This window comes from Pipra filicauda, unplaced genomic scaffold, assembly GCF_003945595.2.
Source record: "Pipra filicauda isolate LSUMZ 115617 unplaced genomic scaffold, ASM394559v2 scaffold90_size2875636_pilon, whole genome shotgun sequence".
In the NCBI taxonomy this organism is placed as follows: Eukaryota; Metazoa; Chordata; class Aves; order Passeriformes; family Pipridae; genus Pipra; species Pipra filicauda.
This window is the reverse complement of record NW_024105098.1, coordinates 2,542,503-2,563,952: the sequence shown is the minus strand read 5'-3', so window position 1 is coordinate 2,563,952 and position 21,450 is coordinate 2,542,503. Positions and strand designations below refer to the sequence as shown.

Sequence of the window (21,450 nt, the reverse complement as noted above, 5' to 3'; positions counted from 1 at the left end):
GAGGCTTTCCCAGAAACTTTAACCTCCAAAAAGCTTTCAAGGCTGCCCAGGAGAAGTAGCAGCTTCCAACTCAAGATCCAGCTAAGGGGTGTGAGAAGGTCTGGCTTGAATGGAGGTTGGGGAAGAGCAATCATTTGCTCTTCAGCATCCACCTTATCACCACCCAGGAGCACATGGTAAAGCAGACGAAGGCTGAAGGTCGGGTGCCTGAGGTCCCTCTGTGCCTTGTCGTGCCGTTGGGTGGCTTTGGCACAAACTGGGCACAGCAGCATCACATCATGGACTCCTTGGGTGGAGACCAGCTGGCTTGGACAACCACCTCACCAGCCAAGACAGTCAGGAGGATCCAGAATCCCAAACCTTCACATATTCCAGAGGAGCACAGAGTCTCAAGGATAAATCAAACGTTATTGGGTAGCAATGTCAACAACTGACTATTTTCCACAACTACTTTTCTGTAGCTCACTTCTTGGTCAACCACCCACGTACTCGCACTGGCTGCACGTGGTGTGCTCCAGCCAGGCTCGATGGAAGTGAGCTTTCCCAAGAGAAGGACATCCTGCCAGGAGCTCTTCTCTTGGGAAACTTGATCGTCATCATACTGCCAGAAAGCAAGGAATTCCAAAAAGAAGTGAAAAAAATAATAAACAAGGGCAGTGTTCGAGATTTCACAGACAAGGGCCATTGAAGCCTAACAAGTTCCATGGAGTGGGCTCCTTATCAGCTGGGATTCCCTTGGAAATTATTGCCTCTAAATACAGAATTAGTCGCCTGAGAGGACAGAGCAGCCCTAAACATCAATAGCATCTGCAATTACATGTGTTAGGATGAATCAGGAGGACACACAGTCTCCCTGCCTGGATACACAGGCCACTGGCCCGTGGGATTGCAGGGGATCTCCCCAGCACTGCGCTCACACGTGGCTCACAGGAGCTCTCCTTCCCTTGCAGGAGTTATTTTGCCTTCCTCCAGGGTGGCACCGCCTGTGAGGAAAACTCTAAAAATCAAAACATTTATCCTGCATTTCCCTACACACCAGCACTTCTTGAGAGATTCAGGATGAGTCACTGTCTTGGACCATGTCCCCCAGAAAAGCTTCGCGCTCGCCGCGAAAACACGCGTCTCGTAGAGCCCTAAATCTGAAATGCCAGCCGAGCTGTCAGAGAGCCCTCACGCCCAGAGATGCACCTGGCATCGTCCAGCTCCTATTTACTAGATCTTATTTTAAAATGTCAAAGGGATTCTGCTAAGCCACAAACATGACAGACTGCTCAGACACCGAGCAAGCACTGCCGGGGCACCCCTTCCCCCAGGCACCACTGCTCCCAGTGCGAGCGCCTGGTGGTTCCCCCAGATGCCAAAATCTGTGGGAAAAGCCTCACTTTTCACCCCAGCACAGAACAGCTTCAGCCAGATTGATCCTGCATTTTTAAAGGCGGCATCTGACAGGTAACTCTAAAGCTTCCAGGGGGATCGGTTGAAAATTTCATGAGTAAGTAAGAACTAAAAAATAGCATTTCTGGCCCAAGGACGCACCCTGAAGATCGCTGTGCAACTGGGATCGCAGGGGGAGAAGAGGGAAAGCAGCGGAGCAAGAGCGGAATCGCGCAGGGATGCTCCGGCTGCCGCTGGAGGTGACGAGCGCGCCCGCAGCTGCCGGAGCACAGCCGAGGGAAGGAGGTGGAAATATTGAGCCTCAAAAGAGGGAAACTGCAAAAGCTCGTCGGCAAGCGGCCCCTGCACCACTCCCCCAGCCCGGCGCCGGCTGCTGTGCCGAGCAGCGTCTCCCTGGTTTTTGCACCATATGGAGTCAGCTCGCGAGTGCAAACGAGGCAAAGGGAAATAAATCTGTGCCACCGCGGCGCCGCACGGGGCTGCCGGCACCGCGTCGGGACGCGGATGGGATGGGGGGAGGCTCCGCCTGCATCCCCTGGGGACGCCTTGGCAAAGAGCCCCGTCACCTGCCCAGTCCTCCCCCTCATCCGGCTGCACACGTGGGGAAGGGGATGTGGCAAAGCCAACAGGTCCGTTGGAAAGGGCAGAGCACTCCATGAGCAGACTCCAATGGGTTTTTTGCTCTGGCCCCACATCTAAATGCCCCTTCCTAAAATGCCCTGGAGACACATCCTGGGCTCTCTCAGCTTTGCCTTTTTTTTTTTCTTTTCCACTTTTGGATTTGGACAAAGCAGCCAGTGGTTGGGATCTATAACTATCCTGCATCCTACCCAAAAAACTTTCCCATCAGACTGGGCCATCTTTAGGTACATTGACAACCACATCTGGTCTGGTGATTAAACGACAACATGTGTTTGCCAAGATTTCCAAACAGCCATTCACACAGGGTGCCAGTGGGGCTGTGTTAAATCCTTGTCCAAATTCACCAACAGCTATCAGTGACTGCAATCACCCCCTTGGAAGACGCTCCAGGACCCCTCATGGTAAGCTCTTGGTGCATGATCCAAACTGCTGCCTCCCGCAGCTCCTGCCAGCATGGAGGCAGAACCAGGGATCCCCCCACACCAGGACCCTCTTCTGTGAGAAGGGAGGAAGCACGAGCATTGCTCTAAGTCAACCTCAAATCATAAGATTTTGCTCAGGGCCACTCTTAGGCTAAGCTTTTCCTACAAGCTGCAGTGCCCAGCTGAGCTGCTGCACTGCCACAGCTCCCACAGGCGCCGGGAGGTGAGGAAGAGGAGGAAGAGGAGGATGCTGGCAGAAGGTGCTGCTGGCAGCAGGCCTGCCTGGCACAGCCCTGCCTCCAGCCCCAGTGCCTGCGCGGGTGCAAGCTGGGAAAAGGCTCCAGCACGAGCAGAGCCATCTGCGTGCTGGGAGCTGCGCCAAGGTGGGCTCAGGGATTACTTCCCCCCCTCCTCGCCAGGACAGTCTCCTTCCCAAGTGCTGACTTACCACACAGGTGACAGCTCACCAAAATCCTTCAGCACAGCTTGCAGGGAGGCAAGCACGGAGAAGGCCACCAGAACCACCCTGGTCACTGGCCAGACCCTGGGAAGTGCCTACAATCCACCGTGGGATAGGGATGGTCTCGGCATGACCGGCACGGCTCCATTTCATGCAACGCCAGCTCCGCTCGTTTTTAAAGCAGTGCTGGTTGATGATAAAGTTCCCCTGGAGCTCATCTCCATACCCACCTCTTCTCCTGATGACTCTGACCCATCCTCCCTGATTGTGGTTTCCTTGCTGAAATAAATCACTTTAAGTGCACATTGTGCTCTGGGTCTCATTACTGTTCATCATCTTCTGCGCAACGGAGCTGTCACAGCCTCACAAACCCTGTCACCTGGGTGACACGGGAGCCACTTGGGAGGGCAGGAAGGTGGGGAGAAGGAGCCTGCCCTTGACAAGGTACCAGGAGCTCCCCCATCCCTCTCCTCCACAGCTTTTGGACGTTGAGCTCACGCCTTCAGCCGCACGCACCCCTCATGGCACAAAAGCTCAGCAGAACAAAAGCAAGAAGGTGCAAAACACGTGCAAGATGGGATTGGTGCACCAAGGACCCAGAAGTATGCCAGGAGGGATGGCAGATGCACCTTGATGGCCAAGAGGGTCTTCCTTCAGTGAGGTATGTCCCCACAAGGGAAACCTCCCCCAGAAGAGGCAGAAGAAACTCACTCTCTTCCACAAATTTAGAGCAGAAACACCTAAAGGAGGGAAGGAGGAAGAGCCAGGCACAGGGGCAGCAAAACAGACTTTAATCCTTCTCCAGGTGGATCCTGGGCAATGCCACATTGAACTCCTCATCACAGATGGGTGCTTCCAACTCCACGAGGTTACTCCAGATTAACCCAGAAGAGAAGATCACGGTCACACTGCACACAGTAAATCAAAAACTCTTCTGTGCCAAAACCCCGCAAGGGCCCATCAGGCAACAGCAATGCAAAGGCATCATTTGTCTGTCACATCACTTTTGAAAGGCAAACCCTCAGAGAGAGAGAAAGGGAGCGATTAAGGCTGCCACTGATCTTGGAGTGTCCACAGAGACGGGTCTGTTGGGTTTTTATCAAGCAGGGAGTGTAAGTACCATCGGCTTCCAGATGGCCAGAGGCCCCATGAGGGGCTGGGACCTGCCTGGAACGAAAGGCCAACCCAGGCAGCAAGGAGGGAGGTGCTCATCCATAGCCATGTGGCCAACACCCACACCCCTGCACGTCAGCACGGCTCCCTGGGAAAAGAAGCTGCTTCCCAGCATCATGTTTGGGAGGGTGCAAAGGTTTGGGTTTCCCACCAAGCACACAACACCTCCATAGACCCTTGAGCGTGGCTGCAGAGAAGACACACTGCTGTCATACCTTCCACAAGGCAAACATTCACATTTGTCTCAAACTCTCCATCTCACCACCACAGGAAAACACCCCTCACTGCCCTGGAGACCACGGCAGGAGAAGACCCCCAGAAATGTAAGTAGGACAAAAACAAAGGAGATGCAGGAGAAGATCTCCAGAGACACAGGAGGAGAGGACCCCTGGAGGTGCACACGCACCAGGACATCCATCACTGCCAAGAAGGACTCCCCAGGCGGTCCCACAGGCTTTGCTCAGCTCTCCCAGCCCTCCCATCCCACCCCACCATCCCAAGCTGGCTGCTGCAGCCCGGAGACCCCCCGTCCCCCCCTCCTCGCCCAGGGCACTCGCACACATGTTCGCACACGCACGGAGCAGGAGGGGAAGCCGCGCCGCAGAAATAACACAGGCACACAAACAAAAGAGCACAAGCCATTAATCTGGGTGAACCAGAGGAAATGAAATCATTATGTCTGCAGCTACAACATCCCGAGGAACAAATTTCCTGCCTGGATAATAAATGGATTCTTTTGTTTCACGTTGGCCCCAGCCATGTGACTCTCTTGGCCTATTCCTCATCCAAAACATCTTGCTGTATAAATACCCAGACGGGTTCGAATTTCAGCTGCTAAAAATATGTTTTAATTATAATAATATATAATAATAATAACAAGAAAAAAACTCTCTGGATCTACAGGCTCCCCTCGCCTCTTAAACAACCTCTGAAGGCTTTCCAGCAGGCAGGCAAGCAAACAAAAAGTCCCAAAGTTGCCAAAAGCAGCTGAACAGCACAAATAGAGCCTTTGAAAGAACAAGCGAGGCACCTGAAAGCAGCCCCAGGTGAATGTTTGCAATAAATAACCCCTGCCAGAAAGAGAAATGATAGGGTCATGAGTATTTTAAGAAGCACCTCCTAAGTATCTCCCAGCAGCAGGATGGGGACCGAAGCCCCACAACACACTGATGACACCTCCAAAGTGAGGGCTGGGCAGGTTTGCTTCCGAGCCAGGTTTTCTTCTGTTGGCTTTCTGATGGCTCACTGGGGCTTGGGATTTATCCCTTAGATGGATGGGGAATGCAAGATCTGGCCTCCTCCAGCTTGGCAAGATGCTTGTCAGCTGTAGGTGTCTCAGGGGACGCAGACCCCTAGGAGAGCTGCGTGAGTTACTGGCTTCAACCACTCCTTCAGTCTGCAACTCCATCAGATCACTTGGTTAAAACCATTTTTGCATCTACCTACATCTTTTGCTTCTGCTTTCAGCTTCCCTTCGCTCGCCTTCCCAGCTTTACCAACACGTTGCAAGCGCTGCAACGAGTCTCAAAACAAGACGTGGTTTTGAAGCCAAATATCAAAGTGCCTTGGTGCAAAAAGTCTAAATTATCTGGATGTTAAAGAGAGTCCTCCACGAACAGAAACAAGCTCAAAAATCCTTCCAAGCCAACGGGCAGCCAGAGGCAGAAGACACAACGAAGCCCACCGTGCTCAACCACAGCTCTTACTCAGGGTTGGACTTGTTCTCCATCACCTCGAACATCCCAGCACCCCAAGGCACAACCTCTTTCTCCAACTTCACACACAGAGGAAAGCAGAGGAAACCCTCCATGGTGCATCACACCAGCAAAGCCTTAATTTCATTTTCCTCTGTGGGTCATCTTTAATTTCAATTATATTTTGGATGCTGGGGAAAGTGTCCAAGCACAGCTGCTGCCTCATTTCAGTCACTTATCGCTGCTGTTTCTTCAAGGAAGGGGAGGGGAGCAAAATTAAAAAAAAAAAAAAAAAAAAAGTCCTTGGAAACTAAATATTTACACACCCACATAGGCTAATCCCAGAAGATCCAAGGGTGGGAAGCCTATTTAAAAAAACATCCCTAATTATTTTCCCATTTTAAAGGGAATAATCTGGCCATTACCTCTAAAGCTTTACTTAAGTAATCACTTATTTTTCGAGAGGAATAATCCCCTGGTGTGTGCACAGACAGGGCAGGGGGCTGAAAAACCATTTTTATACTCTTCCCGTGCTACAGCTGCTGACAGTTGAGTGGCACAGAGGGGCTGGAGGCATGGGGGGCACTCAGGGGTCATCACATGCCACTCTTGGGAAGCCACCTCTGAGATGGGGACAAAGCCAGCTCAGGCAGTGATACCTCACTGGTCCCTGGATTGCACCACAAGGAAACCTCCTTTTTGGGAAAAAGGTGGGCTCTCAAGGAAATATGAGAAGGAAAAATTGGAACAGAGCACCAAACACCTCAAAAGGCCATCAGTCACCTCACAGCAATGCCCTGGCAAGTGCCCATATCCCTCCCAGCAGTGACAGGAGTGGGAAAGCACAGCAAGTTGCTACTGAAATACACTGATTTATCAACAGCATCTCCCAGTCCCTTTTTGCTGAGGTATTAACAAAACAATCCTCTTATCAGACAACGAAGCACTTTCTGCTGGAAAAAAATCTCAATAATCTGGACATGGGGATGTATGGAAGGACTTCCAAAGCCCCTCCTGTCATGGCAAAGCAAACAGCAGCAATTTGCTAATTGGCAACAGGCACCGTGCTGCTCAAGGAAATGGCCAGAGTCCTTAGGATGGGGAAAGTTTGATGATAAGACACGCACGGCGGATCATTTAGAGAGATAAAACCACGCTCGCTCTGCCGCAGCCAACTATTAAAAGTGGAGAATGTTATTTCAGGTAATAAAGAGCAAGACCTGAGGACCAGCCTGGGAATTCAAATTTACAACTTGTATCAAATTCATCTGCTGTAAAACTTCACCTAGTTTATAAGTTTCTCACCAACTTCATAAAACATGTTTTATTATTATTGTTTTCTGACTCTCCTGCCTTAATAAAATTCCTCTCCCAGCCTGTGTGGGTGTTGCATTATAAACATTTGCACTTTGATTCATTCAAGACTGCGGAAAGCTTTCAAGGTAACCTATTAGGAATACTTTAAATGGTTCAAAGACATCCCAGTTTCCCCTGAACACCGCAAAGCTTTAAAGAACAAAATAAAAACGTGCCTTGCCGCAGAGCCACCTCAAAAAATCTGCTGGCCCCGTGACTCAGGAGATGACATTTGGGAACAACCAAAGCACACACCAGACCCACAGGGTCCAGAGTGGGAAAACACAGGAGTTATAGAGGCACAGGGTAAGGTGGGTGCCCGCCCATCGCTCCTCAAGCCCCATCAGCAGGGAGCCCTGGGGATGCTGCGAGTGGGTCCCATTGGTGGGAGGTAGATGGACCATCTTCCAGGATGCTGCTGAGTGTATTCCACTGGTGGGAGGCATCCCCATCTTCAGGGATGCTACTGAGTGGGTCCCAATGGTGGGAGGCAGCTGGGCCATCTTCCCCCAAGTTAGGGACGGTGCAAAAGCAGGGATTTCCCCGTTCCCATGAGCCCTGGCAGCAGAGCACAGCGCTGGCACACAAAGGCAGCGCTAGAGGGGGCTCAAAGCAGAGCCCTTCTCAAAGCAGCCCCTCTTCTCCAGCCTCATCCAGAGCCCCTGGAAGTTAACAGTGTCTTCCCACAGCCTTGGTCAGGCTCTGGAGCTGAGCTGTGAGCGCAGGAGCTCCTGTGAGCGCCCAGCGGTGCAGCCACTGCGGGAATAACCCACACATGGCACATGGAGCGAGAGTAAAGCTGATCTTTAAATACTGAACACAATTAGGTCGTGACCTTACAGCGCCCACCAGCCAGCACCCACCTGCTCTCCTCTACAAGGTTGGCTGCGGCATCCCTGGGTCAGGGGCAGCGCTGCCAGCTGATGGACAGAGCTCAGGAGGGCTTGACCCAACCTGGGGCCAAAGAAAAAGGCATTGATGCCTTTAATTCCTGCTCAGCTGGTGCTTTTATTCATTTCACTGAGCAAGACAGAGGCTACCTGGCACAACTACACGGCTCAAGATGCCACACATCACTCCCCAGGAGACGTGGCACGGAGCTGATCCTCCTCTATTTTATGACACCAGAAATTACCCCTTTACAGCTCCATCTCTGGTCCAAATGACATCACTTGATGTGATCTCACAGTGCCTCTGTTGAGACCCTGATGTGTTCAAACCACCTAGACCCTCACCAGCAATTTCCTCTCAAGGGGCAAAGCATAGGCAGCAAAGGCCACGCATCTCCAAGAGACTTGCATGGAGCTTCTGGAGAGCTCCAGCCAAACCCCACGGGCTGAGAAGCAGCTCCATGTGCCTTGGGTTTGCCTGCAGCCAGATCATGCCCATAATTTCCTTTATTAAATTAAAGATCACTGCCTTAAAAACAACCACAGCAGAAGCACAGGGATGGAGTTACCACTGAAGGCACCTCCGGGCTGCTACAGACCACAGGTAAACACACCCATGGAGCAACCTCACCAGCTCCATGGGTACATCACAGGAGGCAAAAGTGCTGGACTAGCCAAAAACATTGTAAGAACTACTTCTGACAGTACAATTCTGACAATTCTGTTATTTCCAAACACGTTTGTTTCAAATGAAAAGCAGAGCCAGCGCCTAATGCAGCACTCCGAGAGCACCCCGCTCCTGTTCTGGCCCTACGTGTTCATCTCCTTCCTTGGGCATTTGGAAATAGGAAGCTACAGGTGTTGGGTGAAAAACTAAAGTGCCCAGCCACCACTAAGGTCAGCCCCAGCCTGTGCCCAGTACATCAGGCTGTCTCCCTCCCAGCTCCCCCCATCCTGAGGGCAGTGGGACCGGAGCAGACCCACACAGCCAGCCCCGATCTCCTCCTGCCTCTGGAGGATGGTGTTTCCTTTTCAACTCTTCTGCCAAGTTCCTGGTTTGCCCGGGGAAGATGTAATTCACACCCCTTTGCCTCTTCTGCGGTGATTTACTGTCTTTTGAGCAAAAAGCAATTATCCTCCCATCAACAGGACCCCAGCGAGGACAATAATGAGGCGGCTCCAACCCCGCGGCTACGGAAGCGGCAGAAGCGAGCGGAGACCTCGAGTAATCAAAGGCCCGTCCCTGGCCTCTGATTGCTAAAAAAGAAATGAAAAACCTCCATAAAACTTCAAACGTTGCCGTTCCCTGCTCCGTCCCTCCACCCGTGGTGTGGGTTTTAGCACAAGGAGACAGGGGACCAACACCAGCTCTGGGTCCACCCCGGCTTTGTCACCCGACTGTGTTTTGGGTGTCACTTGCTGGCTCACCCACAACACCCCACAAGGAGAGGACACAGGGGATTGACCCCGTGCTCAAAGCAGACACTGTTTTCCCAGGTTTTGGGGCTGAAGGAGAAGCAGCCTCCACCTGAAATCGAGCCTAGGAGGCAACAAGAAGGTGACCTGCCCTGCCCCAGGACGCGCAAAAAAAGATGTCCCCATGCTCTGCCCTGCAAACGTAAAGAAAATAGGGAAAGGGTGGGAAAGATGTGGATGTGCAACAGGTCTTGGGGTTTGCAGGACTGGAGAGGGTAGACAGCAAAACCAGGAGAGGAGAGCACCCAGTGGGCTGAGCTGCCCTTCCCCTCAAAAATGTAATATACAGCCAGGCAAAGACACCAAAACCCAGCCATGCACAGAGCAGTCCAAGGAAAAGGCTGGCTGGGTTTGAATAATCCAAAGCTTGGTGCCCAGTTGCTGCTGGGATGTGGCACAAAGGGTACTGGTGATTGTAGAGGCAGGCAGGATGTGAGAAGGACTTTTGGGGAGAAAATATCATGAAACAATCCTCTGAAGCCACAATGAAGACCCCACCAAGGATGGGATGAAATGGCCTAAAAGTGAGGATTTCCACAGCCTGTCACCTATTCCCAGTTACCACTTTTACTCATTGCATAACAAATTAAAGCTTAATCAGCTCCAACCACCAGTAACCCCAACTGGATGCCTCTACAGATAATAAACATTTTATTCACTACACAAAGGAGCACATACCTGAGGCTCCACTAATCTCTAATTACTTGGCATGGCTATTTCCAAATTATAAATAAATAAATAAATAAATAAATAAATAAATAAATAAATAAAATCCTAGAATCACAGAATGGTTTGGGTCAGAAGGAACCTTAAAGATCATCTCGCTCCAATCCCCTGCTATGGGCAGGGACACCTTCCACTAGATCTTAATAATAACCAAAATAACCTTACTACTGTTAAAAAAAGAAAAAAAAAAGAAAAAAAAACAAAATAAACAAGATTAACTTAATACTGTATTTTTTTTCTCCCCCCATCTGGAAAGATCTTGAAAGGACTCCACCTGCTTATTAAGGGGAATGACTGAGAAAACAAGCAAATTAACACTCAATTAACTAAAACCAATCCTAACTCTCTTGTTTTCCAAGCAACCACCTGCCATCACCTTCCACTGGTCCCATAAGTGGATGGCACAGAGATGCCAGCCATGGGGATGCTCTGGGGCTCCTCTCCTCCCAAATCAAGAGCATCCCTGGTTTAGGCTGGAAGAAGCAAGGCTGAAGGACAGTCATCCTCCCCATCCAAGGCTTGGCACAAGCCCCTTCCCCTTTGAACTATTGCCTCTGTGATTTTTCACCACGGGGCTCCCAGCAGGGACTTATTAAAGCCAGACCAAAGTACGTCTCCCTTTAATAGTAATTAGGTCACCCTGGGTTGTGGGCTTAGCAGGCAAAACTATAATTATTTAGAAACATCAAGTTTAAATGCTGAAGAGTCTTAATGGAGCTCAGCTAATTAACCAATTTCAACTAAGTAACTGATTAGCTTAAAAAGAAAAAAAAAAGATAAATCAATGATCATAGACAAAAACATTTTCTTTTAACAGGTTGTTTTCTTGCAATAATTCTCAATTGCACAAATGGAGCCCAACAACCCCCGCTAACCAAATATTATCGTAATTAAATATTCAACAGAAAGCCTCTTCAATTATTCAAAAGACTGATAACACTTGATTATAATTGGGGTGGTGGGAGAGGTTTGCAGGAGCAGGGATTGCGCACACCATCCAGCTCCGGTCGCTGACGCAAACCCACACGGGCAGACGGGTCGTGGCATCGGCACAGGGTGCTGGCTCCGGCCACCTCTCCCATCCCTGAAACCACACCGGGGGCAGGCGGATGCTTTCCAGCCCAGACGTGAGAAAACAGACCAGATGGTCCACGGGCTTTCTGGATTTCTGTTATGAGACCGAAAATTTAGGGGGCTAATGGCCAGTTTCCAGGTTTGACACCATTTTCCGATGGCAGCGCTGTTCCCCCAGCAGAGGAGCGGGAGGAAAAGCAGACCCCGGTGCATCGTTATAATCCACTAAGCGGCATTACCATAGAAAATTACAAATTAGCTTTTCAGCAGAGGATACGGACGTACCTAGATTAGCCACAGAGAAACTACAGAACCTTCCAGCCCATTCATCAAAGCTCCAACTTTCAGGGAAATGAAACAATAATAAATATTGAGCAGGGAAAGTTAATCTCCGCTGAACACGCTTTAATAATTCAAAAGTTGCGAGAAATAAATAGATAAATAAATAAAGCGCAGATCCTTTCGCTCCTACAAACACGCATCCCCTGTTTTTCTCACCATTTCTCGTGATGTGACTTGGTGGAAAATGGATGGTGACCGAAATAAAACAACTTCAAAAATTCAGCTGCGGCTGGAAGTGACTCAGGGAAGGAGGGAGCCCATCCACTTTTGCCACTTATCTGGGAAGCTGTAGAGCTGATTTGGGCAAGAGTTTGCTCTCACTGTCCCTAAGGAAAGGGCTGTGTTGGCTCTACCTGCTGCCTGCAGCAGCTCCATGCCCATTCCCTTCCCTGCACGCTTCCAAGCAGCCTCTCACGCCACTCCTTCTTGCAAAGACTGTGGTTTTACCTCTAAAAGCTGGACAGTGGAACAACCAGCTCTGTGTCCACCCAGGGTCCCAGCTCTCTCCTGACATTACTCTGCCATTGCTCCACCCTTTTCCACACCTTTCTGCTCCCACGCTAACCTGAGGGGGGATGCCGCAGGCTCAGCCAGCAGGAGCACCATTCACAGGTCACGATGTCCTCTGGATTCACATCCATTTGCCTTCCCCACCACCCACCACCACTTCACAAGGTGCTCTCAGTCACCAGGGGACCCGAATTCCCATCCCCGGGTTATCTGCACCCCTTCTATCACACCAGCGACTCGCACTCCAAATTCCTACCATTCCATCCGAGGAGATGCCTTCCCAAACTGCCACCCACCCAACATCCAAGCCTAACATTTGCCTCACTCAAGCACTGACTGCGTGCAATGCCTGAGAGCTCGAATGTTTGCAGCAGGAGAACAAGGTCAAACCGAAATGCGCTTTCAAATCCTAATGAATATTTGGCAAAAACATTCCCTTTTTCCCTTTCCCAACCCCAGCTATTTACTCAGCCTTGCTGTGCTGTTAAACGACTCCTTATTCCCACCATGTCTGCTCAGAGGCACCGGAGCACCACAGCATCCTCTGGACAGCATCACACGAGTCTGGGGCTCGCTTGCATCAGCCTCATCCCTCAGCATTCCCGCTGCACCAGGACCAGGGTTTCCAGGACTGTGCTGATCTGATTGGCATTGAGTTACCCATTGCCCAAGGGACTATTTCCCCCTTTTCATTAAATCTGAGCACTTCTTTAGCTTGCAGAACCCATCTCTGCTAGAAACATGTATTCAGCACCGTGTCTGGATCCAGAGCCAGATGAACACATTTGGGCTCCTTCATCATCAAACATCTATATTTTCTTCTGATTTTTTAGGCCAGTGGAAGGTTTATACTCTGGTCTGTTGTGTCAGGAGCTGCACCCAGGATGGGTGAGAGGCCACCTTGCAAACCCCCTGGCAGTTCATGTCACAGTAGTTAGGGCCACCAAACAAATGCAGCAACCCAACATCCAAAAGACCAGGAAAATAAATATATTTATCACAGACTCTCACCTTATCCGCGAGTGGAAACACCAGCAATTAGTAAAAAAAAGGTAACCCAGGCACCTGCGGTCTCAAGCCCCTTTTCCATGACTCGACAAAATGCTTTCCCTTCAGGTTGACAAGATCTGGGCTCACTCATCACACCGAGAATAAGGGTTTTCCCCTTAGGGCTTTCTTTTCCTTCCCCAGGTAGCTTGTGCAAAAAAAAAAAAAAAAAAAAAAAAAAACAAACCAAAAAAACCCCAAAACAAACCAAAAGTAAAGGGATGGCTGGATAGTAGCACTTATAAATTCCCACGCAGGACACTAGCACTTGCAAATTCCCTCTTGGAGACTTATTTCTAGCTTCTCCCTGGGAACGGCTGTGCTGCGGGCGGAGCAGCTGGGCCAAAGGTGGGAGCCCACATGGTGCTGGTGACGGTGGGAAGGGCAGGGCGGCCGCCGCTCTCAGCCTGCTCGGCACAGGCACAGGCTCCGCTCCGGCGCCGGGCGGAAGCGCAGGAAGCCCAAAGGATGCCCTGCAACAGATGTGCACATCCCGAGCCAAGGCGGGAGGAGAGGGGCGCCCGGGGCGGGCAGCACGCGAGGAGCAGGATCCAGGGACGTCGCTCTCCAACCAAACCCCATCCCTGGTCCTCTCCCAGGCTTGCGGTTCCCAAGCGAGTGGATAAGCACGGGAAGCAAAGCTAAGCCGGATCCGCCAGCCCCCAGCAGGGCTTTCCAGCTCCCTCCTGCGCTTTGCTTATCGTGATGCTGCAAGCGCGGAGAGGAAAACGTGGATTTTAAACGAGCAGACGCGAGGCAGGGACGCAGAGATGAGCGGGGAGGCAGGTGAAATAGTGAAGGAGCTGCACCAAAATGGTCATCAGCCCCACCTGGCACCTCCAACCCCGAGTTAAAACGTACATCGTCAGCCCATTACCACCCTCTCTATATGCTAAATGGGATTATATTTGGTTCAGCTAACACGAGAGAGAGCACGCGAGCGGCTCCTGAGTGATTGCAGGGTGTGGGAGAGACGGAGTATTTGGCGCTGCCATCTCCTCGCGTCCTTCTTCCTCTTTCCAAGCCACAAAAAAATTTTAAAATTAATACAAACATCCAGGTGTCCGGCAGAAAAGGATCAGCTAAGCCACTGGATTTGGTAAAAAAACCAAGGAACCGTAAAAAAAGTCAGACGAGCGACTGTACTACCTCCAGGTTCGCGTGCCGCAGGCAATGAGTTAGCAAGGTTTTATGGAGGATAACGGGAGCGGGTTATAGGCAGCCCCAGCCCTGACCCCGGCTGCATCCTCCTCCCCTCCAGCCGGGTCCAGACCCCCAGACGTCTCCTCCCGCCATCCCAGAAAAAAAGACTTTTTGTCTCGCTGGCTGATTTGGGATGCAGGGAGCCATCCCTCGCTCAGCTGCTCCTGCAGCCCCGGGCAGAGCCGGGCGCCCGCCGTGGGTTTGTCTCGCTGTCAGAGAGGGCTGCCAGCAAATCCAGCCTTGCGGATGCTCCAGGGGGAAAGCAAGACCCCAGGGCAGGTCAGGCCCTAGGAGATGCTTCAGCTCCATTAGAGAAACCCACTTTTCAACCTAGCAAATTCAGCGTCTGCTCCAAGAGATTCAATGACTTAAATAAACCTCATAAAAAGGCATTTTCTTTATGTGACCACGCCAGAAGGATCTCGCCTTGACTCCAAATCAGATGCGATTGCTCTGCCTCAGAAATCCCCCGTCCAAAATTTTCCCTGAAATCTGAGATCTCTCCTAGGATACTACTTTACTATCCAAGCAACTTCCTCATCAGAGTAGAAATACCACCGCTCCTCAACAGGTTCGGTGCCGGGCAGGGACGCTGGCTCTGCCAGTGCTCCCGGGGGTGGCTCGGGACAAGCTGGGGAACACCCCGGGTGACACCCAGGAGTGCCCTCGGACCGGGAAGGGAGCCGAGGTGTCCCAGCCAGCCGCGATTCCAGCAGTGCCTCAAGCAGCTGACGCTGCAAACGCCGGCGAGCCGAGCGCTGCGAACAGGTCCTGCCTCTTCACGTGCGGCTTCGCCGCCGAGCGAACACGCGCCCGTTTGCACCTCCGCCCCGAGGCATTCCTACGGAGATGCGATGAGGCGAGGAAGCCCGAGGAATACGAAAAGCCAACACCTGCGTCAGCCAAAAGCCCGTGGAAAAGGGATGCTGCAGCAAGAGGGCCTGCCCGCCCCGATCCGACAGCTGTGCTTGTGAGCGGAGGGCACAAACCCCACTGAGACCATCGCGGCAGCATTCCAGCTCCTGAACCAGCTCCTCGCTGAGCCGGAGTCTCCGGCCACCTCCGACAGCTTCCAGCTGAGCCACAACCACGCTCACATTATAAATCCCCCCGAGGAGGGTCCAGCCCCATATCGGCCAGCAGCGGTTTGAGACCCCGCGCACCATCTCCCTGCAACCACACACTTCTCGCTGCCCACCAGCAAGGGGCTGCACCACGTTCCCTGCCACAGCCACCGCTCAAGCGCTGGGCAAGCCCTGCCGCGAGCCCGTGCCGTACCAGGAAAAAAAGGTGGCAGTGACAAAATAGAGAGAAAAAAAATAAAATAAGCGATACTTGTCCTACCAGGCCTGAGACCCTACCGGAGCCTGGGTCTCAGCTGTGAGCCTTCCCGGAGCACAGTGAATCCCACGACCAGGCGGGAGACAGTGAAAAGACCGCAGCCCACCGGCACGGGGACGGGCACGCACCTGCCCTGTATCTCCACTGACGGGCAAGCATCCCCCGGCTCAGTTCATCCCAGGGAACGAAGCCCACCTGCCCACGGCTCCCGGCGCATCCATCCTCCGCCGGCGCTGGGAGGAGGAAGGTTTGCCAGAGGCAGCTCCAAGCACCGCCACGGCCCCCGCAGCGTCCCCGGGGACCCGAGGGGACCCAGAGGAGACCCCGCAGGCGGCCCCACCGCGGCCCCGGGGACCAGAGTGGGGACCTAGAGCGGTCCCTGGGGCGGCCCCACCGCAGCCCCGGGCAGGGCTCCATTGCGGAGGGGACCCGAGCCGGAGCAGCCGGATCCGGGCGGGTTCCCCCCGCCATCCCCGGCCCCTTGCCGGGGGCACCCTCTGGCACGGGCTGCCAGCACCGCGGGATGGCACCGGCGGCGGGGCCCCGGGGCCAAGATGCAGCTCCGCGCCGGTGCCGCACGGCGGGGGGAGCTGCCCCCCGGCTGCTCCCACCGCGGCTCCGCATCCCGCCCGCTCCCGGCGGTCCCGTTCGCCGCTCACCTTCCACGGCGGCCGCGGCGGCGGCCAGGCAGAGCAGCACCACCAGATCCGCAGCCATCGCCTCCTCGGGCCCCGCAGGCGTCAGCCGCTACCGGCGGGCGGCCGTGAGCGGGCATGGGGGTACGTCCGCGGGCCGGGTCGGGCCGGGGCAGGGCGGGCCGGGGCCGGGACGGGCCGGAGGCGCAGCCGGTGCCGCTCCCCGCCCGCCCGGGTCACATCGCAGCCGCGAGTGGCGCGCGGGGCCACGCCGCCGCCGGCCCCCGCCGCGCCCGGCCCCGCCCCCAGCGCCGCCCCGCCAATCCCCGCGCCGCCCGGCACCGCCCCCGGCACCGCCCCGCCAATCCCCGCGCCGCGCCCCGCCCCGGGCACGCCCCCGCCAGCCACGCGCGCCCGTGCGAAGGGGGACGGCGCCCCCTGGCGGACCTGCGGCACCCTCCCCTCCATGTTTCCCCTCAGCTGGACCCGCGACGGGTCGGCCCCGGCGGGGACAGCGCCGGGACACGGGAGGGGACCGGGCACAGCAGGGGACGGGACCCGGCGAGGGGCCGGCGAGCTCAGACTGCCGCAATCCCGCTCTCCTCTCTCACCGCCAAAGGCAGCCTGGAGCGAACCGGCAGCCCCGCGGGGATGTGCCCCGTCTGCCCCCCCCACCGATCCCCTCGGGTTCGGGCACAGCGGGCACAGCGCGGGGTCCCCTCAGCCCCCGCCTTCTCCTGGGCATTGCTCCGGGGTGAGAGGGGCACCGGAGCGCGGGGGAGCAGCTGCCTGGCCCGGGGGACACCAGGGCGCTCGGCATCCCTCAGCAGCACCCCGGGCATTGCCACCCAGGGCCGCGTCCTGGTGCCCACACACGGCCAGGAGCGATCTACATCCACAGCCTCCGAAAGGAACCGTCCAGAAGGACACTCGCCCTGTCCGTCTCATCCCACCCTGGTCACCCTTCGCAGGGCTCAACATCTCCCGCTCCGCACCCAGACAGCACAGCCGACCCCATCCCTCCCTCCACACGGATCCGCGCATCCCAGCACACGCGGGAGAGGACAAACAGCGCGGGCAGGGCTCACTGCGGTCACGGCCGCCCACCTGACACCACGGTGGGACCAGAAACCCCGCGGAGGCACCGAGCGCTGGAAAACCATCGGCTTTTCAGGGAAAGAGTGCGCAAAAAACAGCGGTGCCACGGGAATAAGAGTTTTCCTTCTGCGGTTGTGCAAAATATATTTCAAGAAGCTCCCATTCAGCTGAGCAAATAACAGAAAAAAATTGCCAAGAACCTTCTGGCTAAGTTTTAAGGAAATTTGCTTTCATCTTGACAACCCTTCTCCATTTCCTTCCCATGAATATCTCAGCAATCCAGTTTACTCACTCAGAGGATCACAGAAAGAAAACTGTGAAGTAAATGTCAGTATTATTTGCATCTTTATCCAGTCTGCCATAAAAGCAACACCATGTTATTTATCTGATCTAGCACAACTCAGTAACAGCTCGAGTATAGAATATTCATGATGTGCAAAGCAAAAAAATGTTAATCGTTTGAGAATACAAGAGATGAAGAGCTGAGCCTGTGAGTTATACAGAGAACTGCCTCAGTTTGGGTCTTTTTTTTTCCTCCCAAATAATTGTTATCAACTGAAAAACTCGCATTCAGAAACTAACGTTTGACCAAAAAAAGCCTGACAATTTCTGTGTGGGGAAAAAAAGAATAAAACATCAATATTCTTCTGATTTCTTTTCAGCTGGCCAAAGAGTTGGCTGCGCTGGGTGAAAGCCAGCTGTGTTTGTTCAAAACGCTTTCTGTTCCGTCAGCCTTGCTCCGAGTCTCCCAACAGCAAAGGCTCCGCTTCTCGTGGAGGACACGGCTCCAAAAAAGCCGTGTTGCCATCTGGAGGGTAGGCACGGGAGGTGGCAGCACCATGCCCCAGGGCCACTCTTCCTTGCTCGCCTGATGGGATTGTGGTGAGCAGCTGCCCCAGAGACTATGCCCACCAGTGTCCTCTTGGAGGACACACCAAGGACATTAAAGCCTAGTGGGGTTTTTGGCACGTTTTCCTTCATTTCCCTCTCAGAGCCAGGAGGCTTCTCCTACAGTGCCCCACCCATCACCAGGCAGCCACTGGTGAGCTCCCATCTCTTCCTTTCCCCCAGGACCCCCCATCCCAGAGCTGCCATCGGCCCCATGGAGCAGAAGCCCCAGGAGCCCAGGCAGGGGCAGCACCGCAGCGCTCAGCAAACACCTCGGGGAAGGCAAAACCACTCTCTGGGCCACCAGCAACCTCCAGTTCTGCCCACCAGGCACCTGTGCAGGAAGGACATGGGGCAAAGGCCTGCTCAGAGCATGAAGAGCCTCCGGGAAGGCTCTGGGCCGTCGCGTGCCCGGCTGGTCCCTCTGCGCTCGCAGCCGGCAGCGCGTCGAGATGGCGGCAGCCTGCTGCCAGAATTAGCTCTGTCTTAATTAACAGCTTTGCCTTTGTTCTCAGATGCTGCTTCAGGCGATGCCAAACCCTTTGTGGAGGATGAAGATCTGGGATCCCAGTGAAAGGAAGCATCAAGAGTTACAATACACCGCGACACAGATCTCATCAAAAATCCCTTGTAACTGCTTTTGAGACCAAGGGGGTCACAGCCTGGGCCGGTCCCTGACTGTCCCCACCACACTGGCTGTGATGGGACCAGCTGAAGCTCTAAGATGAATCCCACCAGGCTGCCCTTGTGAGCAACCATGCAGCAAGGGGGCCTCTGGAGGGGTCACCCCAAATCCTTTGAGCTGTGAAGTGGCCAAGCCCAAGCCCTCAGAGCCTGACACATCCTGTGACATCACCCGGAGGGTGTACCAGAACCACCAGCCAGCTCAGAGCAGGGGCTCACTGGGACGGTATCCTTGGTGGCAGGAGGATCCTGGCAAGCCACTCACTAACATGGGAGTGGCTCAGAGCAGGAGAAAGGTCAAACAAGCCTCCCCTGCATCAGCCCCGTGGAGCAGCAGAGCTGGCAGAGGACATGGGAGCCTCCCCAGGCCAGAACAAGAACAGAGCTAAAGCAGCCGTGACGCTCCCGGTTTATTTTCCGAGCCGAGGCCAGGCCTGCGGGGAGGGCAGGAAGCTTTGCACACAGCACAGGAGCAGCGCTCCCGCATCCCTAATCCTGCCAAGGCAGTGCAGGCTGCTCCCAGCCTGTGCATTAATTGCAGAGAAAAAGCCTGCACCTACAGCATCCTCCCAGGAGTCGAAGCCTGAGGAGCTGGTAAATCCTCTCCCCCATGAGAAAAGCAGATTCCTTCAGTTTTCCAGCCCTCCAGACTCGTCCAGCGTGCGTCACAACACGCGAGCCGGATGAGACAGGGAACACGGGTGGCAATGGTGAGGAGCATCCAACCCCTGCAGCATCGCCTGCGGAGCTGAACCCCCTCCTGTGAGCCCACATAAATGTAATATGATGTAATATCATTAATTAGCGGCATTAAACGTTCGGTGTATTCAGGGCACAACTCAGCCACTTGGCACAGTGCAGCCCAAACTGCTTACTGTACTCCCAGGGGAAATAACCTCAGGGAGACTTCGGGGCTTAAACCATCGGGAAGCAAACGGGAGAGAGGGAGGGAGAGAAGTTATTGTCCTCTTCAGGCATTCACAGAAAATTCAGGTGTCTTATCAGAGCAGAAGAAGCTGTAGGAAGGACGACTCCTTTGTCATGTGAACAATTTGAGGACTAAATTGAAGCGAGACGTGAAGAAAAAGTAGGTGAGATGAAGGTTAATTTGGCAACCAGAGTGAGAACAGAGGGAGCTGGGGTATGGAAGAGTCTATTAATTCCCTGGGCAAGAGACGCAGCCAGAGCCGGGACGTGGAGTAACTCCCCGCACAGTACTGAAAGATAAATTGCAGGTTCTTCTGCTGGAATATTCTGTTTATTAAGTTCCGAAATAGGAGACAGTCAAGTGCCAAGTGCCTTGAGCCTCTCGGTGCCTGAGAACATATTAATCACTGAGGGGAGCCGTGTTAAGGCAGCTCTGGTGGGACTCCAGGCTCCACGTAACACAATGGACACGCCGTGTCCCTCACTCCACACTGCCATGGAGGCAGGGAAGGAGGCAGGGAAGGCACTACTCCTCTAGCAATAGACAGCAGAGACAGGTAAAGATCAGCAAGTTCCTCTTAGGAACAAAAAAATCCACTTTGTTTCATAGATGCTGCAATTTCTGCCACCTGGTTTTTCCTCTTAATTGGGCTTTCCAGGGTGGTTGTGAGTCCCAGCAGACACGCCTGCCACGGGACAACACAAGCACAGATCAGGAGTGCCACTTGCTCCTCGATTTTCCTTTTTTCCCAGCCTCTCCAGGTGGAAGGATCTCTTTGTTCCCTTTGAAGGCAGAGGATTAACAAAGGCAAATGCGAAAGAGAAAAACAAAACTGCTTTGTCTGAGGATGGATGACATCTTTTTATCTGTTTCTAATCTGGCTTCAACTTTCATTTCTTTAGGAAGGAAAAAAAAATTCCAAAGATTAAATTTTATGCCAAGGCAAGCTATAATAAGTGACAGAAACACTCCATCTCCATGTCCCTGCTAGCTCTGTGAAGTCAGAACATTCACAGGGAAGAAAGCAAAATATAGACAGACAAACACTTTCAATGGAGATTTAAAATAAAAACTCTCTTCATGTTCCGAATGCAAAAGCCACAGAAAAATATGTCGCTTCTCCAAGGAAATTTCATTATCTTGAAGCAAAATGCAATTTATCTTTGGAAGCTTTAAAAAGGAAAAAAAAAAAAAAAAAAAAGCAGGGAGGGGAACCTGCCACAAGAGTTTCACTTTGTCGCAGCGTTTGGCTTGTTGCAATCCGAGCTGTGTCCCCATGTCTGGAAGCACAGAAGAGCTGGCAAGTTTTTAACATGCAAGTCCCTCCAAAGAAGCAGGGACAAGGGAGAATGGTCCAGCCCACCTCATATCTGCTGCTCCTGGGTCCCATTCAGACATTCTTCTGCCGAAATCACCCACTAAAGAGCAAAAAGCTGTCTGGGATCGGCTGCTCACCTCATGCACAG

The 21,450-nt window shown here is 53.3% G+C and overlaps 1 protein-coding gene across 1 annotated transcript in view; it reads right to left on the bottom strand.

Moving 5' to 3' along the window:
• The window catches only part of LOC113999307 (ephrin type-B receptor 1-like), a 29,336-nt gene extending 12,757 nt beyond the window's left edge, over window positions 1-16,579 (bottom strand). The window contains exon 1 of the mRNA XM_027742667.2: window positions 16,411-16,579. Coding sequence (XP_027598468.1) covers window positions 16,411-16,468 — 58 coding nt within the window. The 5' untranslated portion in view covers window positions 16,469-16,579. The remainder of the gene's footprint in view (window positions 1-16,410) is intronic.
• Window positions 16,580-21,450: the final 4,871 nt, after the last annotated feature.